Raw genomic sequence first — 18424 nt, 5'->3', positions numbered from 1 at the left:
CGGGCACCACCGTGTCTTCTTTCTCTCCTCCAGGTAAAACTTTTTGGCTTTTGGGTTCGGATGCTTTCTTTCATATGTCTCCAAGCATGTATACTCTTTCCGAATATTCAAAAAATAGTTCTCCATCTTTTGTTTCTACTGCGAATGGGACTTCTCTTGAAATTAAAGGTGTTGGGAATTTTGAAACTCAAAACTTTTTCATCATCAAAATTAGATTTGTACCAAAATTAAACTTGCACCTTCTCTCTGTTTCTCAACTCTCGGACCATGGATGTGATATTAAATTTTCCTCTGATAAATGTTTAATACAGGATCGCCGGTCCGGAAAATTGATTGGGGAAGGCTCTAGGAAGAGAGACTTATATTATATGGACTCTCTTCATGTTCCTAAAACTTCTTTTTGTAATGTTGCCCAACATAAAGATATAAATGTTTGACACAAAAGACTTGGTCATCCCAATATCTCCAAGTTATCTTATTTGCATTTTGCTAAAAATCTTTGTAAAGATACATTCTCTTGTAATGATTGCATTCTTGGAAAAATGAGAAGTATGCTTTTTGAACAAAGATCCATGTTTACTTCTAAACCTTTCGAAATTGTTCATTCGAATGTTTGGGGACCGACACTTGTTGTTTCAAAAGGAGCATTTGCCTATTATGTGATTTTTATGAATGATTTTTCTAGATACTCTTGGATATATTTTCTTAGACATAAGCATGAAGTTTTTTCATGCTTTAAATCATATCATGTGATGATTAAAAATTAGTTTAATAGCGACTTAAAGATATTTAGAACTGATTCCGGAGGAGAGTATCTCTCAAATGAATTCAAGAAGTATCTTGAAGATAGTGGTATTGTTCATCAAATGTCATGTCCTAAAACGCTTCAACAGAATGGGTTGGCCGAAAGAAAACATAAGCATATCATTGAAACCACTCAAAATCTTCTTATAGCTCAAAATATTCCAATTTTTTTTTGGGCCGAAGCGGCTCTTGTATCTGTCTATCTTATCAATCATTTACCATCTAGAAATTTGGGTAAAATCTCTCCTTTTGAAACACTATATAAAAGGGAACCTGATTATAACAGATTGCGAATTTTTTATTGCAAATGCTTTGTTTTTATAGATAAAAATGATAAATTTTTACCTTAAGCTATTCCCTGTATATTTTTTGGATATTCCGAGTCTCAAAAATGATTTCGCTGTTACGATTTTAAAAATGATGTTATATGTTTCAAGAAATGTGACATTTTTGGAAAATGAGAGTGGTTTTGAAAAAAATGACTCACCACAAAAATGTTGACTATTCTTTCTTATTTGACCTATTATCTAGTAACGATGATATGTCTAGTGATGATGAAATATCATCAAACCATGATAATGATAATGAAGTAGACATTAACGACTTCAACTCACCCAGTATTCAAGAAGACAAAACAACAAATAACCTATTCTCGTAGAGATAGAAATACTTTCAAAAGTGCAATTGAGTAATATAGTGATTTTATTCCCACACATGATCCCAGACGATCTGAAAGAAATAGGAAGCCTCCAACAAGATTTGTCTCTTTTAACTCTTTTTCACCTAAGTATAGAGCTTCTCTTAGTTTCATTCATTCTTATTTTGAACCAAGAAATTTTGAGGAAGCCAAAAAAATATGTTGAATGGCAAGAAGCTATGGAAAATGAACTCAAAGCTCTTAGGAAAACTAACACATGGGAATTTCAAACTCTACCTTTTGGAAAGAAAATTATAGGTTGTCGTTGGGTGTTTAAAGTTAGGACTAAGAGCGATGGATCTCTGGAGAGGTGTAAAGCTCACTTAGTCGCGAAATGGTATGATCAAAAATATTGAATTGACTATGAAGAGATATTTGCACTTGTAGCACAAATGGTTACAATCAGATGTCTCATCATTATTGCGTTTATTAAAAAATGGAACATTTTTCAAATGGATGTTAAAAATGCATTTTTAAATGGTGATCTTAATGAAAAAGTTTATATTGGATGCCCCACCAAGTATGAAAGTTTCTAAAGATAAAGTTTTTCGTCTTCGGAAAGCTCTCTATGGCTTGAAACATGCACCCAAAGCCTGGTACGACAGATTTAACAATGTTATGTTAGAAAATGAATTCTCTTCCTGTTATACAGATACTGCATTATTTATCAGAATATTCGATGCAGGTATTGTGATGTTATTATTATATGTCGATGATATGTTAATAACAGTTTCTGACATATTTCTTGGGAATTGAGGTTGCTTACTCTCAACGTGGTTATTTTCTATCTCAAGCTAAACTTGCTTGTGAGATTATTGACAGGTCAGGAATCTCATATGACAATTTGCGAAACTTCTGAAATAGTGGGCTCGAAAATGAAGATCGATGTCGGGATTCCTCTGACCGATCTTACTCCTTACAGACAATTGGTAGGCTCGCTGATGTATCTTAGCATCACACGACCTGATTTGTCACATGCGATCCATATTGCTAGTCAGTTTCAACATGCTCCTACAACGGTTCACATGAGTGTCGTTCTTCACATCATCAGATACTTAAAGGGAACTGCAAATAAGGAAGTATTTTTGTCTTCATCTTCTGAATTAAAGTTAATTGCCTATATTGATTCTAATTGGGGAGGTGATCCCAATAACCGTCACCCCACCACTGGTTTCTGTGTTTTCTTAAGTGAATCGTTGGTCTCTTAGAGGTGCAAAAAGCAATAGAAGGTCTCTTTGTCCTCCACTGAAGCTGAGTATAAAGCCATGACATCTACAACTATGGAAATAGTATGGATTCAGCGTCTGCTAGAAGATATGGGAGTTCATATTCAAGAACCAACAAAGTTATGCTGTGACAATAAGAGTGCGATATACATTGCCAAGAATCATACCTTTCGTGAGCGCACAAATCTCATAGAGATGGATTGCCATTATGTTAAAAAAAAATATTTGAAGAAGGTTATTGCTCTTCCATATGTGACATCTGAATATCAACTAGCAGACTTCTTCACCAAAGCGCTTTGCTCACCCAGATTTAATTTTCTTTTGGGCAAACTTGCGGTCATCACACCGTAAGTTCGAGGGGGGTTGTTAAAATGTAATCTCGTATTTCTATATATATATATATTTTATATATATATAGAGAGAGATACATTTACATATATACCACGTATATATGCAAATATCTCTCTCTATATATATATAAATATATATAGTAATTCTTGTAAAACTCGACAAGGGTATTTTTTGTTTTTTTTTTGTTTTGCGCATATTCCAATAGGAATATGTTGTACTTTTATTTTTTATTTCTTTTTCTTTATTTTCTTTTTCTTTTTCTTTTTCCTTATTTCTTTTTGGTCAAACCTTGGGGGGACCAATATAGTCGTTGGGCCCCTCCAATGGTCACATTTGTGACCTTTGGAGGGGCTCCAACGACTATGTTGGACGCCCCTCCAAGGCCTCCTTTGGTTCCTTATAAATAGGGGCATTTCCTCTTGTTGTATGCATGCTTGTGAGCTCAAGCTCTTTTCTCATTTTCAATATATTTCATTTTCATGCCCTTGTGCATGATTATTTTTCTTACGCCTTTGTGCGTACTTGTTCAAGTGTTATTTGAGCGCCTTTGTGCACATCCCTTGTGAGGTATTTGTGCTTGTATGCGTATTGTCTCTTCGTAGACGTTTTTACAGTAATGTCATTTCTTTTCTTCATTACATAGAAAGATGCATCTGTTTTTTGTTCACTGGTAGTGGTTATTGGTTAATATATATTAATTTTTTTGTCCACTAGTGTTCCAGGAGATATAGTCTTTGGTAATGCCATGCTATGCTTGTAATTTCATTTCTTGTTTACATTGAGTCAGTCAAAATATGCAAAATTTGAGTTTTGTGCTCATAATGCATTTTACAGTTTTTGTTTTCAAGCAATGTAATGTTAAAAACTCTATGCTTGGTTATACAGATACACAGTTCTACATGTTTCAAAATGGTGCTAGACGGTTTCATTGATATTGCATCTTGGTGGTCTGCCATGTGATTTCTAGTTGACCACTGTTTGAATATATGTATATGTTACAAACTGGCTTTTAATTTGATTACATGGAATATTGTATGTGCTTATGACTCGATAGGGATATTGGAGGTTTCCAATTCCTTCACCTTATTCTGTGTTCTGGTATGGCTCATCTTTATTTTGGAAAAAAACATGAATTAGCTATATCATTGATGCTGGTCTTGTCTGGAAATGTAGTTCTATATTGTCGGTTCTAATTAAAATTTATGGTATATTTTTGGGTGAGAGTAGTACTGGGATGGGTCATGCCCTAGGAAGTTTTTTCATCACTTCATCTTTTAAAAAAAGTTCCAACTATTCTTTTTTTTACACGAGTGACAAAATTAATGATTCTTTAGTAGAAAATTTATTAAATGGATAAGTAAAAAATTTCAAGATACTAGTGGGAAGGAAGGTGTGGATATTTCACTGAACCAGCTTCTGGGTCTTGATTTATTTGTTCCAAGATGGTGGAGATTCAGTTAGAAACGCTTAGCAGAAAGGCCAACTCATTTCAAATTTAGTGTTGCACGATTATGGTAAGTTATTGGCTGATGGTTAAACAATTGACCCAGCATTTTTGTCTTGTTAGTAGACGTGTAGGAACTTTGATGTATCACACAAATTTGACGCCACTCACTGTCCTGTATCTGTTGCATATTAGTTCATTTATTTCTGCGTTTTTGTGTGTGCATGTCATTTCTCGTTTCATTTTTTAATATGTTTTTTTCCCAAAATAGTTCCTGTTTGCATCACGGTTCTCAAATGGTTTATTTAAAGAAGTGTGTTCTTTTGCCCACAATCCCTGCATTTTCTTAAAGTTCTCCAGATCTGTATGACCTTGAACTATTGTTTGGGCATATGGGCTATATGTTTATTTTTATCTTTTTCCAATATAGTTATCATTATTTTTCAGATTGTATTGGTTCAGCATTCAATGTAAAAGGCGCAATGCAGTGTCCAAATTGTCGAAAAGTTGAGGATGGCCAATGGCTTTTTGCAGACAAGTATCATGCATTTGCAGATTTTGGTGAGGATGAATGGACCGATGATGAGGATCCTGATGACCTTTAGTTACTCCATAATTGTTGGTTTGGTTTTAACTCAAACATTATTGACTATTCTTTAGTTTACAGTATCTTTTCATTCTGTAGTAAATGGATAAAATTTGCACTGTTCAGAATGTGTAAAAAAGTGTGTATGCAAATAAATGGGAGTAGATATGTGTTAAGAAAGTCCTATAAGAAGTTTTGGAGTCATCTGGTGTTATATCGATGTAAAGTGATTAAGAAAAATATGATTGTTATTTCTTGTATTGGTTATATAATTTAATTGTGCCTTGTCAGGTTCAAGTGTGAATTATGATATCAGTGCATGATCGTATGAGAATGTGTTTCTAGCTTATTACACTTGTCAGCTCATAAAGCATCAAATCTTTTTGTCTACTTCACCTTCGACCTTGTTTTTAAGTTCCTTCAACTTCTGAAAAACCTCTGATTTTCTTTGGAAATGTAAATCCGGACATATCTCGAATAATCATCAAAGAAGGTGAACATACATCTGTAGCCATTGACAGATGGTGGATTGATGGAACCAAAGACATCCAAGTGAATAAGTTTCAAAGGCCTTGCTCAATCTTGGCTTTGGTATGGAGAGGCCAATAAGCCTTTTATACTAGCACTATGGACACAGGTTTTTTGAACTTTTAATTTATGGACTCCACTCATCTTGAAACTCACATGTCCAAGTTGTTAGAGCAGCAATATCGTTGGCGGCGTACCTGGTACGAGGCCGGTCTGGATCTGCGGAAGTGGGAGCGATGATGGAGAACACGCTGAGTGACTCTAAGCTCAAAGACTGCAGCTGTCAGGCGTGAATCTTCGTTGTTCTTCAGTCGGTTGTGCTGTAGAAGACGAGAGAGGACGAGAGGAGAGAGAGGCGGCAATAGGGTATCATGATTCTTCAATAATAATCATGCCCTACATTCTTTCATATATATTAAGTACATATTGGATCAGGTCTGTGATCCTTCAGTCCAGACCCGAGATGGATATACAGAGATACGGGTCTAGATCTATACCCATATGAACATATGCAATCTTAATAGTCTCCTTCAAGTTGTGCATGGTTTTGTACCATAGACAACTCGTTCTTCAAAAACCAAAAGTGAATTTTGGTAAGCTCCTTAGTAAACAAATCTACCACTTGATCAGTCGTGGGAAAGTAGGCTGGTTCAACTTCTCTATCTTCAATCTTTTGCCGAATGAAGTGTTGATCAATCTCTATATGCTTGGTATGACTGTGATGAATGGGGTTGAAGGCAATTTGTATGACACTCTGATTATCACAAAAGAAATTGGTGGGCATAATAGATTCTTCGATCTCAGTCAAAAGATATCTCAACCATGTAGCCTCTACTGTGGCAGCCGCCATAGATCGGTACTCAGCTTCTGTACTGGATTGTGCAACTGCACGTTGTTTTCTGCTACTCCATGCTATTAGGTTTTCGTCAAGAAAAAATACAATATCCAGAAATTGATCGTCTGTCATCTGGATCTCCCGCCCAATCTGCATCTGTATACACATCTAATCGATGTCGCTCTCCCTTGGACTTTGAATGATGGTAAACTAGACCATCTCCAAGAGTCCCTTCCAAATATCGAACAATTCTCTTAACAACATTCATGTGCTTTGTTCGTGGGTCATGCATGAATTGTGACACTTGATTCACTGCATACGCGATGTCAGGCCTGGTGAAGGTGAGGTATTGAAGCATACCCACGAGACTACGATATTGCCTGGTGTCTTTATATGATTCTCCATCCTCAGAGTTGAGATTGTGATTTAATACACTAGGAGTGGATAGTGGTTTACAATCTGTCATGCCTGCCTTTTCCAACAAATTCAAGGTATATTTGTGTTGGGTTAATGAAAGAGATTCATTCTGTTTGTCCACTTTAACTCCTAAGAAATAACACAAGACTCCCAAATCTTTCATCTTGAACTGTCAACTCAGTAAGGTCTTGGTAGCTTCTATGTGTTCATCTAAATTTTCAGTAATAATAATATCATCCACGTATATAAGAATCAAGGTACGTATCTGACGATCGCAAAAAATAAACAAAGAATGATCGAGATAAGAACGAATGAAACCATATCGTTGAACTTCAAGGAAAAAAACTGTCAAACCATGAACGATAAGCCTGCTTTAACCCATAGATGACTCTTCGTAGTTTGCAAACATGTGTGCTGGGGTTGTGTTTTGCATAACCAGAGGGTTGCTCTATATACACCTCTTCTTTCAGGCTACCATGCAAAAATGCATTTTTGACATCAAGGTGACTGAGAGTCCATCTATACTGAACTGACAAAGACAAAATTAATCGAATAGTTTTCATTTTGACCACAGGACTAAAGGTTTCATCGTAATCTTGCCCATATTCTTGAGTGAAACCTTTTACCACCAACCTCGCCTTATAGCGTTTAATAGATCCATCAAGTTTATACTTTATTTTAGACCCTACAACATTTTTGTCTGATGGTTTGGGAACAATCTCCCAAATCTCACACTCATGTAAAGCTTTCATTTCCTTATTCATGGCTTTAACCCATTTGAGTGACATAGATGCTTGTGAAAAACTAATAGGTTCATCCTGCTTTTCATTCTGGGAGATAAACAATTGTAAGTATGTAGAGAAGTTGTTATAACTAACTCATCTTTCAATAGGATGACGAATCCTCTAAGGCCTTCTAGTCTGCACATCAGTTTGTTGAGCATTGCCTTTATTTCGTCGAACATATACAACACCTTGGAACTTTGTAATATCTGAAATGCTAGGCATAGTGTCCTGCATATTTGGCGATTCTTCCCTTTGTAATTGCACATCAAGTTTATTTTGTTCAGTCGATAGTGTATGACATGAAGAAGCATCATGAGTAGCCATTTGATCGAACATCTCAGCAGTAAGCCATGACTGATAACCTTCATCATTCACGTTGTGTTATACCTTTTCTGAGCTCTCAGTATGATTTTCATCAAACACAACATTCTGTGAAACTCTGATGCGATTAGTAGTGGGATCGTAGTAACGATAACCTCTGTACTGATCAGCATATCCAACAAACTTACACTTGCATGCCTTGTTCTAAAACTTGTCACTTTGGGAACCGTCAATATGAACATAACATATGCATCCAAATAATCGCAGTTCATTATAATCAGGATGAATCCCAAAGAGTGTAAAATAAGAAGATTGATTTGCAAGTAATTTCATTGGCAATCGATTTATGACATACACGACAGAATGAAAAGCTTTTGTCCACAAGCTTAAAGGAACATGAGTGTCATGTATCGTGTTCAATGCACTTTCTATAGTGTGTCGGTGTTTTCTTTTCGTCAGACCATTTTGTTGCGGTGTGTGAGGACAAGATATTTGATGACTTATTCCATTATCCTAGAGAAATTCAGTAAATTTCTTCGATAGATATTCTCCCCCACCATCACATTGGAAATGTTGAATTCGAGATGAGAATTGATTTCAAACTAGGGCACAAAATGAGCAAAAAAGTTTGAACACATCAAATTTATATTTCATAAAGTAGATCCAAGTGTATCTAGAATAACTATCGATAAAAGTGACATAATAACGGTTGCCCGATAAAGAGGATTGCGGGGCAGGTCCCCAAACATCAGAATAGACAATTTTAAAAGACATAGAAGCTTTTTGATTTATTGATTGAAATGGAAGAATATGACTCTTACATAAATGGCAACTAGAACAAAGAGAAACATCAGACTCAATACTCAAACTAGACTGTGGAACAAGTCCACTAGACACAAGTCTTTCAATGAATGAACGATTACAATGACTCAAACGATGATGCCAGATTTCTGGCTTATTACACTGAGACATACTAAAACAATCTTTGAATGACACTGGTTGAACTGGCTATAAATTTATTTGAGCAACACGAACAGAAGGAGACTCTTTGATGACATACATATTTCTCTGTCGTTCTCCTTCAACGAGCGTCTTCTTTGTGAGAAGATCCTTGACACATACAGAAGAGGAAGTAAATTAGATATAAGAATTAGTATCATCGATAAGTTTAGAAACAAAAACAATATTTTTAACAGTGCTAGGTGAGTGATAAACATCAGATAAACAAAGTGAAGAATTGGGGAGTGGAAGGAAAATATTTCCAACATGAGATATAGGGTGGAGAACACCATCTCCAGTTTTAATACTAAATTTATCATGATAAGGGATAGGTTGTGAAATCTTACCAACATCACCTGTCACATGTGCAATAGCTCCAGAGTTGATGTACCAAGTTCCTTGCTCAGACTGCTTGAAGCTCAACTCAGAAAGAGCAAAAATTAAGAGATTCTTTACATTTTCATTTTCATCCCTTGCTTGTCCTCTAATAGAAGGCCCAACTTCATTGAATCTGCCTTTGTTTTACGGGTTATGCCAGCAATTTTCTTTAATATGCCCATTTTTATTACATTGAAAACATGTTGGTATATGTCTAGAAGATTGATTCCTTGGGAATGAATTGGGTGACGCATTGGGTGTGGGAAGTAATCCACAACCTCCTTGATTACCTCTTCCTTGTCCACGTTTACCTCGAAAACCTTCACGTCATCGACCTGCCACCATGTCTGTGACAAGAACCTCATGATTGCTGGTATTTAGAGTCAACCCGTCACCTCTAATAGTGACTTCATGCGTCTATCATCAAAGTTAGGCAATGAAGGAAGACATTGAAGAGAGGTGACCAACATATGATAGTCAAATCCAAGACTATTCAGTGCCTGTTGAACTTTCTTTGTCAGGAATTATATAACCCACTATGGCTAATTGATTTGTGATGCTTTTGACTTTGTTCATGTATTCTGTAACCGATAAGTTCTCTTTCTTCAAGAGCTGAAACTCTCTCTTTAAATGCAGAATGCTAGCCTCTGAAATCTGCGAATAGGTCTGTGCTAGTATCTGCCACAGTTCACTAGCTGAACATTCATCAGGAATGACCACTAATACCTCTTGAGAGAGTGTAGAGGTAATGTAAGTCACAACCGCCTGATCTTTCATTTTTCATGTTGCAAACTCTGGATTGCGAACTAGTTTATTAGAAACCTCTAACTTATCATCTCGCTCTTCTTGCAGGACAAACTTTGGTGGTGCATGAATCGCTCCATCGAGGTATCCAAAGAGATCCAAACTACGAATAAAAGGCAAAATTTGCATCTTCCAGGTCAAGTAATTTTAGTTATTCAATTTCTCAGAAATGAGTTGGCTAAGAAAACTGGACTGGAGCGAAGGGGAATCTATGAGAAATGATAAATACTGATTGACTCAATGAAAGGAATCCAAGAAAACAATAATAAACAACAGGAAAGTCTTTGTCCAGCCGTGCAACAAACCAATCACTGTCTGGTACTTTTTCTTTCTTTTTTTTGCACACGGACAGTCTGGTTACAGTCGGTCAGAAATAATATGCGAAAACTTGATTTGAGCAATTTCAGATCTGATCAAAAATTTAGTTGATACATAAATAAAGTATTGAACTTTAGGAGGCACACACGTGAAAGCAGAAAAAAATTTATAGGAATGGTTTGTTCGAATCTGATGTGAAATTTAAGAAATGAATAGGAGAATGAACGAGATCTGAAATTTAAGAAACCTAATTTGTCGTAACCGAACCAGATCTAAATTGATCTATCTTGAAACACTAAGATCTGATCTGAAATGATAAGATCCAACGTTAGGGAAAAGAGAGAGGATGATATAAAAAATAGGGTGATTAAGTAAAAGGGGGAAATTTGATCCAACACAATCAGATTTAAAAAAGACACTGAGGAGAGACAAGATGATTAAACGAGAAAGTTTTTTTTTTATTCAATACGATCAAATCGATTTTCAGAAAGAGGAGGAGAAGAAACAAGTTTATAATCAAAGGAATGAGGAAAAGAAAGCCCGACCTGATCGATGGACCTCAACCTTGCTCTGACCATGTTAGAGCAGCAATATCGTTGGCGTACCTAGTACGAGGTCGGTCTGGATCTGCGAAAGTGAGAGCAATGATGGAGCACACGCTGAGTGACTCTAAGCGCAAAGATTGCAGCTGTCAAGCGTGAATCTTCGTTGTTCTTCAGTCGGCTTTGTTGTAGAAGACGAGAGAGACGGCAATAGGGTATCACGATTCTTCAATAATAATCATGTCCTACATTCTTTCATATGTATAAAGTACATATTGAATAAGGTTTGTGATCCTTCAGTCCAGACCCGAGATGGATATACAGAGATACGGGTCCAGATCTGGACCCATATGAACATATGCAATCTTAATACAAGTTGTGCATGCTAGAGATCTGCAATCTCATTATTACATGTCTTTTTTACATTATCACTTGGTCGATATGTAGCTTATAGCTTGTTTTTTTACTCCTAGAAACCACCACAGGCGCATAGACCTAGCCCTGCTGGTTCAGCCGCTGTCCTATCAGTGTAAAAATCCGAGGGCTTACCCCTTGATCCCAGGGAGTTGCCAAGCTTGGGCTTACTCAAGGGGTGATGCCTATGGGATTTGAACCTAGGCTGCCTGTCAAACCGCCTAGGCCCCATCCCACTACGCTAAACCCCTTGGCTCTCTGTAGCTTATAACTTGACTGGGCCAATATGACAAATATTGATTGTAACTTACACCCATCATAATCGGCTTATTAAGCAATTTGAGGCTTTTATATACATTTATTTCATTTGGGCTAAGTACTAATTAGATGAAGTTAATTGAGAAACTGAAATTAAAATTTTCTTCATATTTAGCTTGTGGTATACATGCTATAGCTGGGGCATGCATGGCCTGTCCAACAAGTCACATGTAGGGGTGGGCAACTGGCCCGGCAGCCTGATGGGCCAAGCCGACCCGGCTGCCATGGGCCAGGTTTGGGCCATGATTTTAGGCCCGGGCCTGTTAGGTACCGGGCCAAAACCTGGCTCGTTATATACGTGGGCCTGAGTTATTTATTAATATATATTTTTTTAAAAATTAACTATTACATAGTAACTTGGATAACTATTATTATTTGCCTAATTAGTTGCATGAGAACTTGTTATTTGTTAATTATTATTATTTACCTAATTAGTTTTACTAATTAAGAATTAGTTGCATGAAAACTTGTGATTATCTCATTAACCCATAATTTTAGTCAAGCATTTATGTATTTTAAGATTAGCCCAGGCCGGGCCGGGCTGGACCCCACCCACTTCACATTATCCCATTGGGCCAATGGGTGGGGCCATGGGCTTCGCTTCGAACTTGAGCCCGTTAAGAACCGGGCCACGGTCCAATAATCAAATAAAGCCTGCTTGGGGCTAGAAGTAGTGCTTCTCTAAATGATAGCACGTAGTAGTAAGAAGATTTTAGGATCATTTACATATAAGTGCCTATACCATAGTCTTTCTACATTTAACAGCCTCATGTTTCATAATTTGAGATAATTGCCTCATCTTTTCAATAGTTCATCGGTTAAGCAACAAATTTATCCTCGCTCTCTCTCTCTTTCTCTCCACCAATCTTCTCACCCACAACCAAACAACCTTCAAAAGCCACAATCACACCACGAAACCTACCAATTCCACATACATCCAAGCAATCTGCCGAATATGAAGAAAAAAGATAACCAAGACTTGTTCCTATCACTAAAAGCAAACAAATCAAATCTAAAATTTCTAGAAACCTAAAACCTTCACCGATCCTACACTTACTATCATGCTTCTTCCTCAGGGATTTAATGGAGCAAATGCACACGAACACGAGTAACAGTGCCACTGCACCTCCCACCACGATGCCACCTTCTTCCCATCTGCTGTCCGTGCTCTGAGGAACCTGAAAACACCAATAAAACCACAAGTAAAACCAAATAGCATACATATTTCACGTAGCATTGCTCAAGGTAAACTTGGTCCGGATCCATGGCGTCATGTTTTGTGGCCATCGTCGACAATGTCAAAGCCTCTCCTGCCATGAATGCAGCTCTGGACATCAGAAAAGCACTTATCAAATGTATATATATATATATATATATATATATATATATATATATATATATATATATATATATATATATATATATATATATATATATATATATATGAAGATGGGTCAGTGCTAAGCCGCATGCTAAATGGGTTTTTTCCGGGCTTCTCCGGTGCTGTGGTTCCGGCCCCATAAATGTGTTGGGCATGGTGGATTTACTAAGAATCCACACCTGGATCATGTGTTTTCGATGAAAAAAATGATGTTTGAAGCATAAAAAATTTACAAAGATTTTGGACCATTGATTTTTCGAACTTTGAAAAAACCCACCCATGTGTTGGAATCAAACACTTCAAAAGCCTATCCGTCTAAAATCAAGTACATAGATCACATCTGTACGGTCAGAATTTAAAAATAAAATGAAAAAATCCCGAAAAACCCATTTAGCACGCGGTTTAACACCAAATGGGTTTAGCACGGACCCATTACTCTCTCTCTCTCTCTTTCTCTAGAGAGAGAGAGAGAGATTGGTCCAGCGTTAAGATGGTCATCTTCCAATAGTTAACTAGAGTTAAATTACAAAAAAGTAACTCAGGTGGCCACTTGAGCAATTTTTTTATAAAATTAGGCATTTATCTTAAAATTCTGAAAGTTGAGGCAGCTAATCGGAAGTTCACTTTACGTTAGGCGCTTATATGTAAATTAACCATGATTTCACAGTTGCAAGTTACATGATGATTACAGAAGTTTTTACAAATGCAATGCAAGTTACATGATGAACTATGAAATAAGGTTTAACACAGTTAATTTTGCCAATACATGTTTATGATTTCGAATAAATCGTGAATCCTTCTAGAATACTGTCAAGGATCTCATCAAAAACTTGCAGCAGCTTGCAAAGGAGAAACCCCGGAAGAAATCTTGCAGAAATTTAGATATAGTGAAGATAATTACTGTTAAAATTTAACTGACTTTTTGAAATAAACAAAAGCATATCAATCAGGGTTATGCTATGAAACCCGAATAAAGTTCAAATGGTCTTTATTGCATTGTTGTTAATGAAAAAATAAAAGTAAATAATTTCAGGGCTGCCCCAAGGGGGGTTGGCATTGTGGGGGTGGGGCCTTTGCTGCTAGATAGGCAGTCAAGGTTCGATTCATATGGGTGTCACCCCTCTGCGCAAAACAATGCATAGCATAGGCCCCGAGGGCAGGGATCCTAGCCTCGAAGTTTTATGCAGCGGGCACGATGACCGTAGGTATGTCAGGCTGAGCCAGCGTGACCAGGTCTTCATGCCGGGTGCGGTTTCTTCAGGTTATAAACTAAAAAAATAATTAAGGGGCAGAAAGGTTGAAGCCAACAAGAAACTATCTCTTAAGGTTCAAAGAATATTAGTGGAATTGTAATTGGATCCGACTAGTTACTTTGACATCTTCCAATCCCAACGAGAAATTTAGTGGAATTAGATTCTAATTTTGTTGGGTTCTCTAATTCTGAAAAAGCACCTTTAAACAAAAAGACCAATGATACTTTTGAGCGAGCGCATCTACAAGATTTAAAAAATGGGATAAATTCTGATATTGCACATACTTTAGCAAATTTCATTATTTGATTCCCAATTAGTGTCTTCTTTATTACATTTGCCTAAATGACTAGGGAAACCCTGAAATGCGGCTCCTTTTTTTTTATAAGATATAAAAGTGATGCATAGAAAGTAGGGTGTCAATGGGTTGGGTTTGACCCGAACATGACCCATACCAAACCCCATCTGATGATAAAGAGGGAGATTGTTTAGTATATGAAGCATGGAACTAGGTGTGGTTTGTGAAATTTCATACCAGACCCGGGTCTGACCCAAGTTCCTACTAAGACATGCGTTTCTTTCAATCTAAAAACATAAAAAGCATTATTTTACTAAGTATGGACTGGGTCTGATTCATGTAATTCTTATAAGATCTGACTATGTTTTTTTTATGCAGGCCCGGTACCTACACATCAAAGTCGGATCGGGGTTCAGACTAGGGGTGGCAAAATCTGACACGACCCGCCAACCCGCTTCTTAGCCGGGTTCGGCTTTGGCTTAAATGGGTTCGTGTCGTAAACGGGTCGACCCGCCTAACCCGTTTATTAAACGGGTCGGGTTCATGTTAAGGGTATGCCAACCCGGATGACCCGTTTAATAAATGGGTTAGGCGGGCAGGTCAACCCGTTTATCCGAACCCGACCCACCAACCCGCCCACCAACCCAACCCTGACCCACCCACCAACCCGTTTACTCATACCGGACCCGCCAACCTGTTTACCTGAACCCGACCCGCTAACCCACCAACTTATTTACCCAACCCGACCCGTTTATTAAACGGGTTAACCGTGTCATGTCGGGTTCGTGTTTGCCACTGCCGACCCGTTTAATAAACGGGTCGGGTTCGTGTTGAGGTATGCTGACCCGCCAACCCGCCAAACCGACCCGATTGCCACCCCTAGTTCAGACCCACTGGATCCGAATCAGATGCGACTCATTGACACTCCTAATTGAACATCCCATAAATGACATTTTGCATCGAGTCCTCTGCGTCATTCATTACCTCCAAACTATGGCCACTTAAAAGTTTCTATAAAGCTTGTAAGCTCATCACACTTTTTTCATGATTCCAAAGCTTTATGAGAAACTTGTTTTCCTCAATATGAAATTAAACTTTTTGCTGATTTTAAAAATATGCTTCGTGTTATAATGTTTTTTTTTTATTATCTCGAATCATAAAGCCAGCTTATGCTGAATATTTTGGAGCAAAATGCTTAAATACATTTAAGCAAAAACACATATTTGATTTACTTATTTTACTTCTATTATCACCTCTAGCTCGGTTTTTCTTATGCTTTCTAAATACTTAATACTTTATGCTTTAAGTTTTTTTATTCTTTAAACACTAGTTTCTTGCTTAATGCTTAAGGCATCTCTTTTCACACCCACTTTTGGTAATTATGAACCAAAGCATAGTTATCAATCTCAATGATATTTGAAAATATTATGTATTTATTGATATTTTCTTGAGATTTCAAAATAGTTTGATAGAGCATAAAATATTGCGATATTATCGTGATATTTTCTTGAGTTTTTAAAGTTTATTTTCATATATTTTAAGTGCATTTTTTTATTTTGTGTTTATTTTATATTTTAATAACTTTTTTAATTGTTTCTTTGCATTTTTGTGATGAAAAATACTATAAACTTGTTATTTATTATTATTATTATTATTATTTACATTTTAAAATTTTAAAATTTTTGACATTTATCTAAAATATTCTCAAAAAATAACATTTTGAAAAAAACTTTGCCGAGAAAGCTATAAGCGACTGTATAACACAGAAGAAACTCCATAATTCTCTCACAATCCAAAGAAAAGAAAGTGGTGGTTGCCCAAGTGGGGATTTAACTACTAATTAACTTTAGAAATCTCACATTTTTTTTTTATATTTATACGGAGAAACCACACCCAGAACAAAGACCTAGCCGTGCTAGCTCGGACTGCCGTACTTTATGAGCTTAGCCCTGCCCTTGGAGAGTTGCCAGGCTTAGGCTTGCGCAAGGAGTGACACCCCTGAGATTTGAACTTAGACTGCCTACCCAGTGGCCCTGCCCCCATCCCATTACGTCAAACCCGGGTAAGATCTCACCAACTTGAAAATTACAAAAATAAATTAAAAAAAGTATGACTCGGTCCGGAGGATTCGGAGACCTTCCTCCGAACCGAGTCATCTCGCTTCCGGTTCTTGGATCCAGTCAAAGTTGTTCGGATTTGGAGGACATGGACGAATAACATAAAAGCAGAACCGCAGACATGCAAATCCCCATGTCAGCAAGAGTGTCGTTTTTCAATAACAACAACTCTTTCTTTCTCTCTCTAACTCTCTTTCTTTCTCTCTCTCTCTTCAAAATTTGGGTATCTTTCTAAATTCCACCCAACCTCTTTGAAGTCTAATCAGGCGCTCCATCACCACCCTCTTTTTCTCCACTGCTTCTATTCCATCACCATCATCGTCTTCATCATCACTATCTCGGTTTTGAGGTTCCTCTTTCTCATCCGATACTCTCTCCTTTCTCTGAGAGAGAGAGGAGAGAGAATTTGGGATTTGGAGTTTCCGTTTCTTCTTGTTTTTCGTTTTCCTTCCGTGCAGATTGGAAGGAAAAAAAGGGGAATTGAGAGTTTCTTGTTTCTGTTTTTTGTTGTTTTCCCCTTGTCCTTTTTGTTGGTAGTCTTTTTTTGGGAGGGGTGTAAAATATGGACGGGAATAGTTGGAGGCCAGCTCAAGGAGATCCAGGGATGGCGTCGAGCGATTGGAGGTCGGAGCTCCCGGCGGAGTCGCGGCAGAGGATCGTGAATAAGATGTAAAGAAAATTGGGTTCCTTTCGATTTAATTGTCCACGTTTTTTTGGTAGAGGTGATTTTTTGAATTTTCCAGAAAAGAAGGGATTTCTGAGGTTTTTTAATTCAATGATTTGGAGAATGATGAGAAAATGGTTTTTGTTATGAGAATTTTTTTGTTATTTTTTTTTTCTCCTGAACTATTTTGGGAGTGGAATTGTTTTTTTTTTAATATTTGTGTTTAATAGGTAATATAGGATCTCTACAATCTACACCACCATCCCGTCTGAAATTTTTTCATAATTGTTTATTCTGAATTAGCAATGCATTCAGAAAATTGTGGGTGACTCTTAATTTTGAGGATGGAAGAAAGAAATGAATTGCTGGTGATCTGTTAGGTTTAATTTGGTTTTTTCTTCCAGTATTGGTTATAAGAGGATCGTCTCACTTATTGGTTTACTCAACTTCGGATTGTTGTTTTGTTAATCTGTGGTGGTTTCGAATTTTGCAAAATAGCAAACGAAACGAGGGTGCTTCTTTGGTTCAGTTTATGGTGTTCTATTTTCCCTCGCCGTACACCAGACAAATAACTAGGGCGTGTTTGCTTTGTACAGAATGGAGACACTCAAAAAACACTTGCCAATCTCTGGTCCTGAGGGATTTGCTGAACTTAACAAAATTGCCGTAAGGTTTGAAGAAAAAATCTATACTGCTGCGACGAGTCAGGTCCGTGATAAATCTTGTTTTTCCTCTCTGCCAACAATATATGTTTGTTTGTTAACAGTTTATTTTATCTGCTCCAAAATTGTTCTCGTCTCAGGTTCTGTTTTACTTTGATCAAACTAGTCTATCAAGCCATGCTGGATATATTTGCTTTCAAGTCTTGAAATATTAATGCGCATCAAGGGTTGTTTGGATGCATTCCCTTTTCCGGATAAGTGGGTGCATTCAAGCACTCACTGAAG

At 37.1% G+C, this 18424-nt stretch overlaps 2 protein-coding genes across 4 annotated transcripts in view; both read left to right on the top strand.

Moving 5' to 3' along the window:
• Positions 1-5405, top strand: part of LOC149839126 (mediator of RNA polymerase II transcription subunit 15a-like) — a 31588-nt gene extending 26183 nt beyond the window's left edge. Inside the window, exon 5 of the mRNA XM_090002297.1 lies at positions 4970-5405. Coding sequence (XP_089858423.1) covers positions 4970-5127 — 158 coding nt within the window. The 3' untranslated portion in view covers positions 5128-5405. The remainder of the gene's footprint in view (positions 1-4969) is intronic.
• An 11541-nt stretch (positions 5406-16946) lies between these two features.
• LOC149839125 (mediator of RNA polymerase II transcription subunit 15a-like) overlaps positions 16947-18424 on the top strand; it is a 48766-nt gene continuing 47288 nt past the window's right edge. For all 3 annotated transcript variants that reach the window (XM_090002300.1, XM_090002299.1, XM_090002298.1), the window contains exons 1-2: positions 16947-17482; positions 18074-18185. In XM_090002300.1, the coding sequence (XP_089858426.1) occupies positions 17376-17482; positions 18074-18185 (219 nt within the window). In that variant the 5' untranslated portion in view covers positions 16947-17375. The remainder of the gene's footprint in view (positions 17483-18073; positions 18186-18424) is intronic.

Source organism: Nuphar pumila, chromosome 4 (genome assembly GCF_984573655.1).
Source record: "Nuphar pumila chromosome 4, dmNupPumi1.hap1.1, whole genome shotgun sequence".
NCBI classification, from domain to species: domain Eukaryota; kingdom Viridiplantae; phylum Streptophyta; class Magnoliopsida; order Nymphaeales; family Nymphaeaceae; genus Nuphar; species Nuphar pumila.
The sequence above is the reverse complement of the archived record's forward strand: the minus strand, read 5'-3'. Positions and strand labels throughout refer to the sequence as shown.